The sequence below is a fragment of the Alosa sapidissima genome, chromosome 8, assembly GCF_018492685.1.
Source record: "Alosa sapidissima isolate fAloSap1 chromosome 8, fAloSap1.pri, whole genome shotgun sequence".
Taxonomy (NCBI): domain Eukaryota; kingdom Metazoa; phylum Chordata; class Actinopteri; order Clupeiformes; family Clupeidae; genus Alosa; species Alosa sapidissima.
Genome location: NC_055964.1, coordinates 11,962,823 through 11,981,249, shown reverse-complemented (window position 1 = coordinate 11,981,249; position 18,427 = coordinate 11,962,823). Strand labels below are relative to the sequence as shown.

Below are 18,427 nucleotides of genomic sequence, written 5' to 3'. Positions count from 1 at the left end.
GAACAATTTGGGTTAGGCTACTTAATGGCCCGCCCTCTGGCAATTCTACTTCTTATGACCGCCGCGCAGCGAAGCATATGGTTTAGTCAGATTTTTTTTTTTCTTTTTCGCATGTCCAAATTTCCGTCAAGGATTCCCGGGACACAAGACCGGGATACACTAAACTTGGTGGGCATGTAACCCCACATGGATGGCATGGAACCATCGTTTTTCGTTTTGATCTGTAGCCCCCCCCCTGGACTGGAACCCCCGAAAGGAGAGTAGGGCAGACACAGTTTTCTGTGAATATCTCGAGAACCGTAGGGTTTAGGAGGACCATTTTTTTTGTATGTTGATCTCAAAGGGCCATGTCAACCCATTCCATAACCACTCATTTCATGTATAGCGCCACCTAGTTAAACACAAAAAAGTAAAAATGAGGTGTTGTAATCGCAGGTATCTGTGACCTAATATAGTCAAAACTGCACGAAATTGGAAGTGTAGGATCATTATGACACCTTCTGAATGCATGCCAAGTTTCGTGGAATTCCGCTCATGGGGGGCCACACAATAAATTAATTTATGTTACTATACACCAACTGGCCTGTAGGTGGCCGGAGACAGTTTTCTGTGAATATCTCAAGAACCGTAGGGCCTAGGAGGTCCACCTTTTTTTTGTATGTTGGTCTTAAGGGGGCATGTCAACCCATCCCATTACCACTTATTTCATGTATAGCGCCACCTAGTTAAAAATTAAAAAGCAAAACATTAGGTGTTTTCATCACAATATCTCTGGCTGACATGGTTAAAAACTGCACAAAATTGAAAGTGTAGGATCATTATGACACCCTCCGAATGCATGCCAAGTTTTGTGTACTTTCGTTCATGGGGGGCCTTACGATAAAATAATTTATGTGTACATATAGTGACCGTACACCAACAAGGATTCCCGGGACACTGAAAGACCGGGGTACACGAAACTTGGTGGGCATGTAACCCCACATGGATAGCATGGAACCAGACACATTTTTCTGTGAATATCTTGAGAACCGTAGGGCCTAGGATGACCAATTTTTTCCACATGTTTGCCTCCAGGGGTCATCTTAACCCATTCCATGTGCACACATGTGCATAAACAGATACACACGCACACACATACATTCACTGTAATCATACATGACACATACTCACACAGTAGACATATGTACGCATGCATGCACATGCACAAACACAGGCACATACGCAGGCACACACTCAAGCACACACACACACACACACACACACACACACTCAAACATAAACATGTACACGCATACATGCACACAAGAATTTCTCAGAATTATGAACAGGCATGATGGGGGTGGGGTTGTATAAAATTAATTTTACATGTGAAATCTATGAACTAATCATGTTTTGGTACTTGTTGTCTAGCAGATACCAGTGAGAATTGAGTGTGGATAATGCAATTTAGAATCATATAGGCCTTTCAGCGTGATTTATTTTTGTGGAAAAAATGTGCTGGACTGGGCGGTGGTAATATTTTGTACCGCTCTGCGGTACATCTAGTTAAATAAACCACTGTCGATGAAATAAACAGTGTTTGTCTGGTTTACTATACTATACTATAATATAATAACTATATTATAATTAATATAGGGCAATTCCATGCAAAGGTCATCCTTACCGTTGTGCATACGCAAATAGAACTGTTGTTAAAATCTTCATTTAAGTCTATATTTTATTGTTTGTAACTGATCTGATTGAATTTGATGAAGAATGACACTCTTTTTACATCATAAATACGGTGTGCAACCATACAGAAACAACTTTTTTTACATCATAAATACGGTGTGCAACCATACAGAAACAACTCTTTTTACATCATAAATACGGTGTGCAACCATACAGAAACAACTCTTTTTACATCATAAATACGGTGTGCAACCATACAGAAACAACTTTTTTTACATCATAAATACGGTGTGCAACCATACAGAAACAACTCTTTTTACATCATAAATACGGTGTGCAACCATACAGAAACAACTTTTTTTACATCATAAATACGGTGTGCAACCATACAGAAACAACTCTTTTTACATCATAAATACGGTGTGCAACCATACAGAAACAACTTTTTTTACATCATAAATACGGTGTGCAACCATACAGAAACAACTCTTTTTACATCATAAATACGGTGTGCAACCATACAGAAACAACTCTTTTTACATCATAAATACGGTGTGCAACCATACAGAAACAACTCTTTTTACATCATAAATACGGTGTGCAACCATACAGAAACAACTCTTTTTACATCATAAATACGGTGTGCAACCATACAGAAACAACTCTTTTTACATCATAAATACGGTGTGCAACCATACAGAAACAACTCTTTTTACATGGTAATATTACCCATATTTCAAAAGTGGATAAATGGACCCAATGTTCAAACAAATTGTGTCATTTGACAAATTCCAGATTGACAAGGGAATGGTAGAGCAATGGATATGCTCAGCTTGCCTTTAAGAGCACAACTCCTTACATTTGTAAGGCTTTTGTTTTTAAGTCAGCAAGTTCCATGGCCATGTCACATCCATAACGTTTTTTAGGAAAAGTTTATGCTACATATACAGTGTTGATGCGACAATGTCCATAGTGTCCGTGCAAAGCTGATTTATATCAATGTAAAGTGTGATGACCAAATTGTGCCCCTTTCTTACTTTAAAAAACTTTTAATGGTGTGTTATGGATGTGACGTTATGGATGTTACATAATGTGAATTTACAAGACTGGGGACTTTATTATACCTCAATGCTGATAAAACGTCTGTTCTGGTGGCATGTCAGTTTCACCACATTTCAACTTAGTGTTTACAACTGACATTTCAAAGATTATTAGGTTGATCAAAACCGGGAGGCCTTGCCTAACCATTAGCAAAACAAACATAATATTAAAATACCTCCAGTGATTAGCCTAGCCATATCCTATTTTCAAGTGGCCTAATAACGAAAATCTGAGCGATTATCTTCCTGTAACTGTCATACTAATGTTGTACAGTAACTGGATTATCGTGTTAGCTGGTGAAGATGGCTGACTTTGCGGCTGGAGTTAACATAGCAACCTAGCCTAGAAATCTAGACGCACCCTAGCAGCGGCAAATTAATTTGCTCAGCCTGTACGTCTAGTATCAAACCATAGGGATTTATATTGGCTGACGCCGTGGACGTCATCCAATCACAGCGCTCTATTTTGTTAGAGAGTCTTAAGGCGGGCTTAACAGGATAACGACAGTCCTGCGACGTGAACAACAAGGAAGGTGGCTATGGCGAACGAAGAGCGGTTGTTTGAATCGGCGTTGGCGTCAACTTTGGAGGAGTTGGACTTGTGCTTTTCTTTGAAAGTTGAGCAACACAATGCACTTAAACACAATGTCATTCCTTTCGAAGAAGGATGTATTTGCCGTTTTGGTCGTAGCGCTGGCCTATTGCATGCCTAGGCAGTTTGAAAGACAATTCTCTGCCCGCCCATTGGATTAAGCGAGGTGAATGGTTCGATTCCAGACTATACATTTCAATGATATAGGATGGCCCGCCAGGCTAATAGCAACCTCCTTCTGTTGCAGATCTGTTCAGCCTGCCGTTCACGTCTGCTTAACACAGTTTAATTTTAAATGTGACGCGATATGACAGCATTTGAAGTGTCAGGTCCTCTGCAGCTAATACTCACAGAGTAACATGAGTAAGGGCAGCAATAAACTAGATGTACCGCATAGCGGTACAAAATATGACCGCCTCTCAGTCCTGCATATTCTCTTCGCAAAAATAAATCACGCTTGTCAATTTGTCTCCATCTCCTACTCCTGCAACTCATGTGCATGTAAATGAGTGTGTGCATATGTGAGTTTGCTTTTGTTTATCAGAGTGTGTGTGTGTGTGTGTGTGTCTGTGTGTGTGTGTCTGTGTGTGTGCATGTGCGTATGCGTGCCTGTGTTTGTGTGTTTATGTGTGTGTGTGTGTGTGCGTATGTATTTGCATGCCCACATGCGTATGCGTGCCTGTGTGTGTGTGTTTATGTGTCTGCATTCATGTGGGTGGGTGTTTGTGCATGTGTGTGTGTGTGTGTGCTTGCCTGTCTGTATGTGTTTATGTGTGTGTGTGCTTGCCTGTCTGTATGTGTGCGACTGTGCGTGCGTGCGTGTGTGTGTGTGTGTGTGTGTGTGCGCATGTGCGTCTGTGTGCATGTGCGTGTGTGCACGTGCGCGTGCATGTACTTTATGTGTGCAAATCACAAATGAGTGGGTGTGGGTTAGATTCATGCGGACTAACATACCATAAATATTTTGTCATCTTGGGTGCAACGGTTCAGGTAGGGCTAGTTATTTAGGGGAGTGGCCACCAAGTTTCATGTTCCCTGGTGTTTCAGTAACCCGGGAATCACTGACCAAAATTGATGACGATAAAAGAAAAAAATACATTTCTTTTTTATATTTTAAATGACTTGTTATCCTGATTCTTCCTGTGGATCTTAGTGGGCACTGAGGAAGCAATAATTTCATCGCTAGTTTTTCATGATTACCATTTCAATTGTTTCAAAATTCAAAATCAAAATTCAAAAAATCAAAATTCACTACTTATTTATGTTTTATGTAGTTTGTCGAGGACTGGTTCAGACACGTCACATCCATAACGCCAGTTTTTCCTACATAATGCATTACGAAAATGACCCATAGTTTCAAAAACACACTTTTTGTGTTCATTCAAGTCTCCTTCATGGTACATATATCATAGTTTCGGCAGTTTCCTTTAAAATTCACAAAGTTTGTAGAAAACCTGTAATCTCTCATAAAAGTGTGTCCATTTCATGTCACATCCATAACGCTGATAAAATGCCTTGTATTCTTAGGATGAAATTGATTATATGAAATTTGAGGATTTCTCAGTATTCAGAGGACAGAGGTTGCATTAAAAGTTATGCAAATTAATTCACTGATACTAATTTTGCCCCCACTCTAAGGCATTTTGTTTACCAATATGAGTCCAATTGTCACATCCATAACGCTGGAACTGCCCAGTAGGCTTGTTTTGTTTACTAGGAACACTCTAGGACACTTCTTCATAGGTAGGCCTAAAATAGTTGCCAAACTCCACAACACGCAAAAAAAATAGGCTACATCAGGGTAATTTTTTCACTTTATTACTAAAAAGGCACAGAATACAGGCATCTTATTAGAGCATTGTTATTTTCCACAAATGATAGCACCAAAAATATGTTATTTCCTAAAATCTCCCAATGCTAAAGTGATAGGCACACCATTCTCATAGCTGACCAAAGATGAAACAGAGATAGACTGACATATGAACAGAAACAGTGAGAGGGTTAACAAATAAAAGAGCAAAATAAAATATTAAAGAAACTGATGACAACAATGAAATCAATTTCTCCACTTATTGTAACCATGAAGACAATGTAGGCTATGGTTAGCATCCATAAGCCAGAAGGACTCTCAAATCAGCACCATTTCATATCCATCAGATGAATGCATCTTGAAAGATTAATTAAAATACAACAGTAGGGCTACATACGTACATTATACTTTGTATGTGGGTAATACAATATGTCATAACGCAACATAACTTGATGAGACAAAAAAAAAAAAAATCAACATGATTGTGTTCAGAATGTGTATGTACATTAAACAATACTAAAAAACATGGGGTTATTTGGCAGATAATATAATAGTAGAGTACACGTTGTATAAAACAGTAGTTAAGTATTTTTTAACCATCTCATATCTGTGGTTAAAGAATCAAAACAGCATTTGGAGTGAGCTAGTAGACAATCAATACAATCTACAGTATTTTTTTAAAAGTGCACAATTCATCAGAACACATTCGTTTTGTTCTGTCACAAGATGGCAAGTTACAGACAGTGTTCTAATGAGTTACATTAAGTTGATAACAAACTGCTTTGGACAATTGCTTGATTTCAGCCTAAAAAAAATCACACTTAACAGTAATTCATGGCACACCAGTGGTTTAATTAAAAGCTAAGAACATTGATGAAGCTACCTATCAAACTCCACACTCACACCTGCAGCGAATGAGGGATGACCATGTCATCAGATAATTGCACTTTTAAAACAATATTTACACAGCTTGCTCTGTCCAAAGTGCTGGCACTTTCTATGTGTCTTTAATACTTTTTATTTATTTTTTAAAAATAGTGGTTGTGCTGTGACTTTCAGTAGTAACTCTGCCAGACAATTGAACCATTCATCAAAGCAATATGGAGTAAAAGTGCCTGAGCTACCCCTGGATATGTTGCTGTGGTGATGTTGCTGTACCTGAAGAAAAGCAATGCTTTATGTAGATATCTGTGGAAATGGAAAACCATTACGTAGTTCGAAGAAGACATCATGTAAAAGTGGTTCTTAAGTCTTCTTTTTGTGTTCTTTTTTCCTGTCACTGAGGTAGCTCAGTTGTGAAATGATTTATGATGCATAGCTGACACACATGCACACTTCCCTTTTGAAATGGTCGTATAAAAATACATTAATAATAATCTCATCTCATAATTACAAACAGTGATAGAAATAAGGGGTGGGGAGGGGAGTTTTTTTTTCCATAAAATACTTTCGATGAAGGATCAGACTTCAGTTCCGTCGTTCAAGTTGTTGTGAAGCTTGACCTCCAGGTTCACCTGCTTGACCTTGACGCCGTTCACCTTGCAGGACTCGGGGCTCTTGTGGAGGATGTTGACGTTCCTGACGGTGCAGTGCTTGCTGTTGAGGTTCTTCTCGAAGCGCTCGATGCACACCTCCACCTTGGTGTTGAGCGGGTACTCCTCGGCCGGGCTCTTCTTGGGGAGCTTCTTCCTGGCGGTGCGGCGGCACCTCCGCACGACGAAGCAGGTAGCCAACAGCACCAGGACCAGCAGGGTGACGGCGGCCACGCCGCCCCCAATGGAGCTGCCCACCTGCGGGTTGAAGGTGGCCGAGGGCTGCACGTCCAGCCGGAGCGTCTTCATGTTGGTGCCGTTCTTCACCTGGTCACCCTCGTTGTCGTAGATAAGAGACTCGTCCAGCGTGAGGTGGCCCGACCGGTCCACCAGGTCCCGGCGGCTGCGCTTCAGCTCGTAGGTCAGCGAGCGCTGGATCCGAGGGCCTGTGGTGGACTCTGGTCCGATCACATAGATGACCTGTAGGTACCACTGGTGCCCTGCCTCCACCTACAGAACAGCCTCAGATTGTCAGAATCCACAACTAGCACAGAAGAATAATATTATTCTTTTGGATGATCTTTTGGACAAAAGTATTCATTATTTGTCTGAAAAGAGATCTTTTGCTGACCTTATAAAGGGCATCAACCTTTATGGTGAAGCCGTCGACACCTGGCATTGCACTCATGGTCTGGAAATCTGGACTGTCAGATGCAAAGTTGGCCTCAAATGGAACGTCGTGGAAGTAACGATCACAGACATCTGGCTGTTTCCGATCCTGCAAGATAGATTTAGTTGAACAGATCATTTCACCACAGAGAAGTGACTGTTTCAATAAAGCCTATTGTTTTCTTAATAATTTACATTTCATTGTCCGATCCAGGTGACACCCAAAGGTAGCAAAACCAGTTTAACAACTAACTGCATTTTTTCGTCCCTAGCCTGACAGCGTGGCAGACAGGTTTCAATTGACCTACCAGCAGCAGGAATCTGTGCTTGAGGTGTTTGTTAGGCTGAATGCACCCATATTGGGGGCCTTCGTTGTAAAGGGTTCCCGTGGGGTCGAAGAAAGGAACATATCCGTCTCTCCCTGTGCATAGATACACCTTCTCCAACTGGAGCTTGTAGGCCGCGTTGAGGTTCTGCTCCGGGTTCCACAGCACTCTACCATAGAGGGTCTGACCTGCACACACAGACGCATGGCATTTCAGAGTGAAGAAAGGGAGTCACAGGACAAAATATTCCTATCACAGTGTACTGACACACTCACACCATGTCCTACAGTAATTATAACTATATATATATAAGTCAGTGCCTATATATATATATATACCACTATATATATACTTTTGATCCAGTAAGGGAAATTTGGTCTCTGCATTTATCCCAATCCGTGAATTAGTGAAACACACTCGGCACACAGTGAATACACAGTGAGGTGAAGCACACACTAATCCCGGCGCAGTGAGCTGCCTGCTACAACAGTGGCGCTCGGGCAGCAGTGAGGGGTTAGGTGCCTTGCTCAAGGGCACTTCAGCCGTTCCTACTGGTCGGGGCTTGAACCGGCAACCCTCCGGATACAAGTCCGAAGCGCTAACCAGTAGGCCACGGCTGCCTGCAATGCAATGCAATGCAAGTGAATGGCAGCAACAAATTGCCTTGTTTTCAATTAGAATGCCCTCACTGGCTGCAAGCAACACCATGCTGCCATTCTGAGCTTAACTTTTGTCGTACACCCTGTTTTTTCTATTCTGTCGCTCGCATTGAAATGATAAATATTGGATGAGAGAAAGTTGAATGAGGACGTACTGGGACTCAGAGCAACAAAAGAGGAAGGGAAATTAGAAAATGTGTGTACTAACAACCTTGTTCTTGGTCTTAATTATTCATAAAACAGCAGGCAGTGTCTTTACCCATTGAAAAGGCTCCTTTGTAGTCCATCTCAGCCATTGACATGTCTGCAGTGGAGGGATCCATCATGAACACTTTCTCATTGTTACAAAGCTGGAATTCAGTATTGAGAGAGTAGACCACTGGCACTGGGCGGTTGGTCTGCTGGAAGGCAATGGGCACCAGGAATCTAGCAACAGACAGAAAAACCATACTTAAATCACTATCTACTCTATATGAAATAACATAAATAAGCAATGCAAAACATCCTGCTGTTCTGGACAGTAAACATAGTTGGTTGAGTGCTGTATTTGATGACTTATGACTTAATGCATTGTAAAAGTTGAGTTTGTTCGGCATTTGAGGACTAGGCACTGACGTACTTCTCAGGGGCATGGGCTGTGCAGGACAGGGGTTTGTCTCCGGGGTCGATCCAAGGCTGAGTGGGCTGCACAGTGCAGGGGATGAGGAGGACAGTGTACTCCCCGGAGTAGTCCTTCCTGGAACACACAGTAGAAACCACCACTCAGGTCCCACACTACTGCAAGCAGATCCACAAGGCCTACAACATCTTGCTAAAGGACTGCAGTTGAAAATTAGCCGGCTGGACTGGCTAACACCGGCACATTTACAGAAATGTGAGTGATGTCTTAATAAATAAATAAATTAATTAATTAAATTAAATGAGGTCATTTTGTTTTATTGCAGGGCTGTACCTGCTGTAGGAGCTAGTGGCCCTCCAGAGCTGGTAAGGGGAGTCAAAGGTCTGGGCGCTCCACAGCAGCTGAAGGTCAAAGTCAATGCCCCCCAAGTGGTCTGGGGCCATGAGGTGAGACTTGTGCCCAGGAAGCGTGTGGTGCTCTGGGATAAACTGGCCTGGATTGTGCACAGAGTACTGGGTTAGCATGTTAGCATGTCCATACAAAATACGGACAGAGTAGCCACACACTCTGATCTCTTTTAATATAATTTATTCAAGATCAATGGTTCACCAAACAGCCTTTATCAAGGTTTAAACATGTCCATAAAACCCAGGGACAGTCAAACACAATAGGCATCAGCACTCCGAAGAATAACCTACCTCTAAATTTGGCGTGTGTTTTAAACTCAATCACCAGTCGTCCATCTTCCCTGATGAATATTCGTATGATCTGCAGCCTTGCTGATAGTACGCTGTCTGTCTGAATACCTATAGGGGGGGCACAGGAATGTTTGATTGGCATAAAAGGGACAGGAAATGACAGAGAAGGGAGACAAACCAGAGTGAGTGATGTACACATGGGGCAAACTCATAAAGCATGGCTAGAAGACATTAGCCCCGTTTATACTGTGGGTCAGACTTTACATTATGATGACTTACTGTATAAATGACGCTATTGACTGCTTAGGATAAGTCGATTAGAAAGTAAACTACATTCACAAAGCCCAATAATATGATGTATGGGATCATAACTTACATTACAATGTTAATTCATACAGTATGTACAACGCTATCTGCAATATCTATAGTGTATAACAGGCCACCCGATGGTGTAAGTACACCTGGATTGGCAGTGTACAGTACCTGTCCTCCAGAGCACGGTGTCATAGAAGAAGGAGAACTCCATCTCGGTGTGATGCTCCAGAGAGGCCCAGCCGCGAGGCGCCGTCACGTAGATGTAGGACACGTAAAGAGGGACCTGCACCGTCAGGAAGGACTGAGCAGAGTCCCGCACCTGAGAGGGCACACAGGAACGCAGTGAGTTTCAGGAAAAATATAATTTTTTAATATAAAAGTATTACTTTTTTAAGAGGATGTGAATTATAAATTAGGGTTTATGAATTATTGAATTATGATTGATCAAATTAGGAATAATTCAAAGTGCAAAGTCTTTTTGCTTGATTGATTTTAGTTTCTTAGAGAGCGTAGAGTTACATAAAGTTGTAAAAGCCAACGGCTGGAACAATATGAGCAATTCATTATGGGAACCAATTTGATTGATTAACGAATTAATTACTGAATTTCAGAATAAATTACTTCAAGCCTTTAAGTTTCATATTTTGGACAGTTTAAAATAACGTTTACAATCAAACCAATTGCATATGCAGCTGAGCGCTATGGTCAGGTAATTTGAATACAATGTAGGCGAGACACATGCAAATATAGGCAAAATAATGAGCCTGCCTCTGGATCACTAAGGGTATGAGTCGTCTGGCTTAAAGGTAGTCAAATTTAATTCAAATGATGTGTCAAAGGGCCTTGGCTTCGACACATTAACTTAACTCAACCAAGCTCAGATATCCTCATTAGATTATAGGTTGCTTGAGTGTTCAACATTACGCTTAAAGTGATAAAGTTATATATATTGACTCTTGTTAACCTGGAAGTCTGCCGTGACCGAGCCCCCACAGACGTCGATGAGCTCGGTCATGTCATAGTAGGCATCGAAAGTCCAGATACAGCTCTTCAGGTTTAAGTGTTTGTAGAGCTGGATGGTCTTTGGCTCTCTCACACCCGGGTTGAACTGGTAGGGCCGGTCAAAGCCAGGGCCCAGGGAAATACTGTCGTACGATACATCATCCAGGAAGCCAGTCTCTGGAACACACAGACAACCATAAATAACTGATAAGACAAATCACACATTATATGCTCAAAAAAAATTAATAGGTGGTTATTATTGGAAATAATGCAAAGAACGATAGTCATTAGTTCTGTCTGACTGGGGTGGTGAAAGCAGGGGTTCTTGTACAAATTCATTTAAAACATTTTCGCTTGGGTGTTCATATCTATGGGGTGCATACATATTTAAAGACCTTGGGAGATTCTAGGAGCTCATTTGATATTTATAGCCTTTTATGGATTAAACTCTGGGAGGAATTTTAAAACTTTTCTGCTTCTAATTTAGAGAACAAAACCCACATAAAACTGTTCTGTTCTGTGATTGCCACATGCTCTGAGAGGCGTGGGCTGGCTCACCTGAGATGCCCTGCAGGTCCCTGATGGTGACCAGGTTGGAGCAGATGTGCTGGTGTCGGTAGATGGACTCGGAGAGTAGGAAGTGCAGGTTGTGCAGGGGCATGGTGGACACCAGGGGCAGCATGCCGTCCTGGTGAGGGATCTGGACAGAGATGTGGATCCTGCCACATACAGAGCGCGCATGCACACACACACACACACACACACACACGTATATACATCAGTCACTGCCAGCGGTAGGGCTGTACATGTCAATTACATACACAGCAATGATTGACACTTGATATTTGTTAATGTAATTTCAACACCAAATCCTTGACTATGTCACACTGAACCTGCTAGGCTGGAAAAGTGTAATATATATATTTTTTCTAATTCTTTATTTCTTGTTGTCTTAAATGCTTAACTAACAAGGCATCTTAGCTGACAATACTTATATTATACTGTGATAATTCTTTAATGATACAATTCTCTTGCATTTATAAGACATGTAGAATTCAGGGGTATTCTCACTGTATTCTGATGTGTTCATACAGTATGTTACTTCTGTATACAACGGGGAGAGGTCCTTACCATTGTATATAACTTTGTCGAATACCAAAAGCCTGACCAGATGTGGACACTAAGGGAGGCTTAGGCCTGCTCAGGAACATCCGAGGAACATCAGTGATAACATGGGCCGAGGAACATAATGTGTTGTTCTGTTCGGGCTAGTATTTCCAGCTAGCTGGTCAGAGATGGTTTTATGGTTGGCACCTGCCACGTTGGCATGATTTACGTTCGTATGTTTTAATATAATGGGCTTTGTCTTAGGTTTGGACTCGAGGAAGTGACTCAGAGAGCATCTTCTGTCAAAACGCTCAGCAGCAGCCCGCTTCTAGTAACAACCACAACTGTGCCGTTTTACTGTTCGAGAATTAGCCTGTGTTCTATTCTTTATTGTTTTACCATCTACAATAAATCATCATCTGATCACTGATCCTGATCCAGCCGTCAAGCTTTATTGATCATCTTCAATACAGACATTAGAACTAAAACACAACGCAATGACCAGGGGATCCAACAGTCATCAGCTACCACTCCATCAGTGGCCCTCTCTGCTCACCTGTTGGGGTGCTCTTTGTGCTTCACATCCAGGTATTTGAGTGTGGCGATGAAGGACTGGGCCTGGAAGCCGCGGGCGGTTCCCGTGGTGACGGGCGTGTGGCAGATGGAGCCCTCGGTGCCGATGGTGGCGATGTTACTGCGGAGCGGCGTGCCCAGGTGGCCGTCCTTGTCCCGCGCCTGAGCCACGCAGCGCACGTGGAAGCGCCGGCTGAAGTAGATGCTGTCCAGCACCTGGACACACACACACACACGCACACACACACACACACACACACACACACACACACACACACACACACACACACACAAACACAGAACATGTCAACAATAACAATGGAAATGACCACTCCTTATCTAAGTGCTAGAGGAAGTGCTAAAAAGAGCTCTCCTTCTTTACACGTAATGGGAACTATACAACTCGTATTGTTGTTGTACAACTCAGTGGAGTACTATATGCCTGTGAGGATTCAGACTGACCATGTGGTTGACGCTGGTGTAGGGCGTGGTGTCGGTCACTGTCTCAAACGGGGAGCGGGCACCGCTGGCATCTCTGGGCGCTGCCACCTCCCAGCTGAAGTGGATGGAGGTCTGGTTGATGCCCGCCTCCTCACAGCGTTCCTTCGTGACTGAGTACTTGGGGTAGTGGGGGTCACATGGGGTCACGCACACCAGGGGGTAGCCCGGGGACGGGGTCTTCTTGCTGCCCTCTTTGGTCACTTCCTGTACGTTGTCATAGTCTGACAGGGAGACCACCTACAGAGGAGATACCAGAGGTGTGTGAGAGGAGAATAAAGCTTAACACAGAATATCAAGTCACTGAAAGGTTTGATCAACTATAAGGTGTAATAGTTCCATTAAATCATATAAGAGGGTAAGAGGTTATCAAACCACTGTGGATTGCAAATTGAATATTTTATTTAACAAGGCCCACTGATTTCACCTACTGTAGCTAAATGACATACTGTAGTGTATTTACTGTATACTCAATTTATATACTCAATATATCTGAGATTCTTCACTGGATTTCTGTAGGGAGAGTAAACGTTGGAGATGTTGAAGAAGGATTGTCATCTCTTACTATTGGTGGAGAAGGGAGGATGAGGCTTCCTGCAGCCTCCTGATCCAAAATAGTCACTGTTGCCATAGTGATCTCCCCAAGCACAGCCTCCACAGGGTCGTCTGGGCCAAGGACCAATGAAAAAGATTCGTGCCACTCCCTATCCTCATTGGACAAGATCTCCACCTTGAACAGGATGTGGTCCATGCCTATACACATAAAGACGATCACTCAACATTAGTTTACTGAAAAGCTAACTTGTCAAAACTACACCTCAGAACAAAAATGGAAACTAATTCAAAAAGCGGATTCACAGAACACTGACCCGGGCTGAACTTGAGGACTCGGCTCTTGGGGTTGTAGTCCACTCCGGACTGGGCCGAGCCGTCCCGGGTGCTGCAGCGGATCTTGGAGGTGCGGTCCAGGTCTCCCTTGCGGATGACTTTGATGTTCAGCACCTCGATTCCGTCAGGCCCTGGAGGCTCCCGCACTTGGTAGGAGGCTTGTTCAAACTCAATGGTGGGGGCTAAGGGAGTCACAGGCACCACATTTGGAAGACATTATAAAGCCTATCATCATATCTGTTAATGTATTTCTCTTTACAACTGCTTCAATAAAAGGCATAAAATTCTCTTTTATTCAGAATTTTACATTTATTCTATGTTATGTTGGTCATGACTTCGTGTCCATCTAAACAGACTTTTTCTCAGTCGTACTTAACATGAGTACTTACTTACTATCAAAACTAATCTTCTACTTTCTACAAAATGGTGATGACCAAATAACATTGAGACACAAAACAGTTCTCGAAACACTCAGAAGCTTACCATCCTCGTCATTGGTGATGGTGACCGTAACAATGTCGTTCACACCAATCATGGCTCCCCCCCAGTGATCACCCTGAGGAGATCCCAGATGCACCTGGAACTCTTCCTCGGGCTCGAACACAGAGTCGTCGTTGATGTGCACCGTGCAGTTCTTCACCTGTCAATCAACAGAGTTCCAATTAGTGGATTGGAACTCCACTGCATAAATGCTGATGGCATACCATGCTGCATTCTAACAAGTTTTATTAGCTTTCCGCTAAACAGTTCTTTTTCAGGGTAAGGAGAAGATTAAAAAGTTTTATTTGGGAAAAGTTATGTTGGAGACTGATGGGGGAGGTTGCTGAAGCGTATTCAGTCAATTTCAATAATTTGCCAATGTTAGAACCCATTAGGTTTCCAAGGATCTTATTAAAACTTAGATTGAGTATGATTTAAACCGTCACTGTTTTGTAGTCTCCTGAGCAACCTAAATTCCCAGCAGCTCATTTTCTCCCATCTGCTGAATGATTGTGCGCTACTTGGAGAAATTGTTACCCTCTCCCCCTTCAGGAAGGTGACCCGGGAGGCGTCCACATTCCGCCTCTCTTCAAAGTCGTCCATCACCATGGCGGACATGGTGCGCGTGTAGCAGCGGACAGATGACTTGTAGGACAGGTCCCCGGTGCGGACAATTGGGATGTGCAGGACGCCGTCTTTCTCCTTTACCGTGAACTTCACCTTCTCAAAGTGCATGCTGGGAACTAGTACAGGAGAAAAGCGGAACGTTGTGTTCAAATTCCCAAATTCCCAAATTCAGGGAAACGCAATGTGTTTTAGTGCTTTTGGTGGATCTGTGCGTGGTACGTACTGTCCAGGAAGGTGTCGGTGATGAGGACGGACGCCTCGTGTGGCTCAACGAGGACAGCCCCCTGCGGAGAGCTCAGGAAAACCACAAAGGACTCTGACCCCTCAATGGTGGGATTCTGGACGTCATCCATGATGGTGAGGCTGCAGGTCTGTGAAGAGTCAAGGAAATAGATATAAAACAGGTTTTTGCGCTGTGTTTGAACTTAAGCATATGCTGGGAAAGGCAATGCGCTGTACCTCCTCTGTGACCCCAGGCTTGAACTCCACTTTCTTGGAGCTGGGGATGTAGTCGACTCCGGGCGTAGCCGAGTCGTGGTCAGCAGGTCTGGTGGCACACCACACGGAGGCCACTGAGGAGAGGTCACTGCCGTGTCTGACCACAGGGATCTCAATGGTTCCTGTAGAGGGGGAGGGGGGCGGTATAAGAATACAAGGACATTTTTCAAAAGAGCCACTCAAGGGAGGAACACACATAGGGAGAGTCTGCAAATAATCTCTAATTCAAAGAATCTCAATTAAAATCTTCAAAGAATCTCTAGTTCAAAGAATCTCTAATTCAAAGAATCTCAATTCAAATCTTCAAAGAATCTCTGATTCGAAGAATCCCTGATTCAAAAAATGTATACTGTATGTTTATTAGTTTTCATTCTTCTTTTACGACGTACAGCAAATGTTCCAGTGTTAAGCATCAGCCACTACAACTCCAACTCACCTGCATCCTCACTGAAGGTGAAGGTCGCATTGCCAAGGGATACGGTCGAGGCATCGTTGGGTCCGTCGATCACAACCTTCGCCACCGTGATGCCGCCCATGCGTGCGTTGTCCGAGGTGTCCGACAGGACCAGCTCAAACTCCTCGGACAGCTCGTACTCGCTATCGTCGATCAGCTTCACGTCGCACGTGGACATGCTCACGCCTGGCCCGAAGATGACGCGGTTGTCGTTGGACATGCCACGGGTCTTGTAGTCGGAGCCGGACTCCAGGGCGTGCAGGCTGCTGCCCTTGGCCGACTTGGGCACGGTGTAACAGAGAGCCGAGACCGTGCTGCTCGTGTCTCCTGGAGGGGGATAGACAGAGAGGTCGGGCGCGTCAGAGCTGACACTAGCAGCCATAATGCCGTGGTTTACAATGGTGTAAAACAGATAATAATAATGGATGAATTATATGGATAAATTATAATTATAATAATTATGGATGAGTTCTCAAAGTTTGACTATCACAAACAGCAAATAAACAAACAACATTTTATTTAACAATTTAACAATTTAAAATTTACAATTATATAAAAGGAAAGAAATGTAATTACAGTATAATAATATTAATGTCTGAGACTGGATGCATACAATTCACTAATCTAGCTGATACTAATTAGTGTGCTAATATAATGTAAATGTAATGTTTCCTAACTTCCCCTTCCCCACTCAGCATGGAATCTAAATGCAGATAATGTTTTAGCTAAGGCAATGCTGTCTCAGACTGAGAGTAAATGTGGGTGACCGGACCTTTCCTCTCGATGGGAACGAAGACGAAGCCGGTGCTTTCGTTTACGTGGTAAGTCTTCTTGTCAAACTGCAGCATTGGCTCGTCCTCCGTGTCGTTGATGTGGACCTTGGCACGGGTCACAGGGCCCAGGAGGGCGTAGACGGGCATGCTCAGCTCCACGTTGAAGCTCTCGATGTTCTCAAACACTTGGTCGTCGTTGATCACGATGGTGCACACCTTAGTGTCCTCTCTTTCATCAAACTGTACCTGTAACATGGGGGAAAAGTGATTTCTGTATTACAGTACATGTCTGAATGATGAATGACATAAACCTGGTAAATGGCAGCACTATTACAATAAATTACAAAGTAACATACCATAGATCCACAGTAAGGTTTATTAATTAAGATTATCAGTAGAAAGTTATCCTAAAATGTGTTCTGCAACTGTGCAATTTACATGTAGGAATTCCTTTGTAAACAAATGCTTTCCATAGTCAAGTCAAGTCAAGTCATTTATTTATATAGCACATTTGAAAACAACAGGGGTTGAGCCAAAGTGCTGAACAAAGAAAAAGTTTAGCTAATAAGTCATAACAATAAGACCATACATCTACACAAAGGCCATACATCTACACAAACTAAGTGTGATTGTGGCAAGACATAGAAATGACATTGGAAGTATGAAGTTGTGAGATGGACCCTATCTACAGTATATCTGTGATCTGTGGGTTTTTAATCGTACCTGCCCAGCATACTCCACATAGTCTTGCTGTCCAGGCCGAGAGCCCACACTGGAGGTGGAGGTGGCAGTGCCCTGCTCTGTGCGGCACAGCACGATGGCATACTGGTTCAGATTGCCTGTTCGCTTCACCGTCACGGCTACCGTGCCTGCCTTCTCACTCACGTTGTAGCTGCGGACACAAGGAACAGGTTTGGGTGTCTCTTTGTCTGTATTTTCATGCATCAGAAAGCAACGCACTGTTGACATACCACAACATAATTATACAGAGCTTCAGTTGACTTCTTCTGTGGACATTTTCATCTAAAAGCACTGACTGGCAGAGAAAGTCACAGTTTACACTATGGATTGAAAGTTTGATAAATACGACGGAAACTTGGGTCTGATTGCGTTCGCAATATGCAGTTTGTCCATGGCGCTGATAACGCTACGTTCGCAAATGTACGTACAGTACATCTGGCCCTGAGTATGCACTGTGGTTACCAGACATCAGAGGAGAAACTCAAAGGAAAACGTGTGTCATGGAGACTATTATGGCCAATGCTCTTAACCACGAATAAGCTCCTTTATGTAGAACACCTACAGCAATTTGGATGTGAACTAACATCTCCTAAAGTCCACTCTAGCCTGAAAAAAGTACTTGCAGGCTCAGTACTAGATGAGGATCATTGTACACATCATGCTCATTTAATTACACAAAAACATGAGGGAACGGATTCAGCTTGACTGATTTACTGCAGCCCTCACCTCTTGTGCTCGAAGCTGATGAGAGACCACTGAATGTGGAACATGTTGTCGCTGACCACGTTGGGCTTG

At 43.1% G+C, this 18,427-nt stretch overlaps 1 protein-coding gene across 1 annotated transcript in view; it reads right to left on the bottom strand.

The window, feature by feature from the left end:
• Positions 1-5,168: 5,168 nt before the first annotated feature.
• The window catches only part of fras1 (Fraser extracellular matrix complex subunit 1), a 120,946-nt gene continuing 107,687 nt past the window's right edge, over positions 5,169-18,427 (bottom strand). The window contains 22 exon segments of the mRNA XM_042101559.1: positions 5,169-7,215; positions 7,337-7,483; positions 7,683-7,888; positions 8,619-8,785; positions 8,979-9,095; positions 9,312-9,471; positions 9,677-9,784; positions 10,160-10,310; positions 10,956-11,170; positions 11,552-11,712; positions 12,657-12,889; positions 13,136-13,411; positions 13,737-13,924; positions 14,041-14,241; positions 14,543-14,699; positions 15,077-15,282; positions 15,390-15,537; positions 15,626-15,786; positions 16,101-16,445; positions 16,891-17,137; positions 17,615-17,783; positions 18,359-18,427. The exon segment at positions 18,359-18,427 is cut by the window's right edge and continues 91 nt beyond it. Of these exon segments, the coding sequence (XP_041957493.1) occupies positions 6,634-7,215; positions 7,337-7,483; positions 7,683-7,888; positions 8,619-8,785; positions 8,979-9,095; positions 9,312-9,471; positions 9,677-9,784; positions 10,160-10,310; positions 10,956-11,170; positions 11,552-11,712; positions 12,657-12,889; positions 13,136-13,411; positions 13,737-13,924; positions 14,041-14,241; positions 14,543-14,699; positions 15,077-15,282; positions 15,390-15,537; positions 15,626-15,786; positions 16,101-16,445; positions 16,891-17,137; positions 17,615-17,783; positions 18,359-18,427 (4,414 nt within the window). The 3' untranslated portion in view covers positions 5,169-6,633.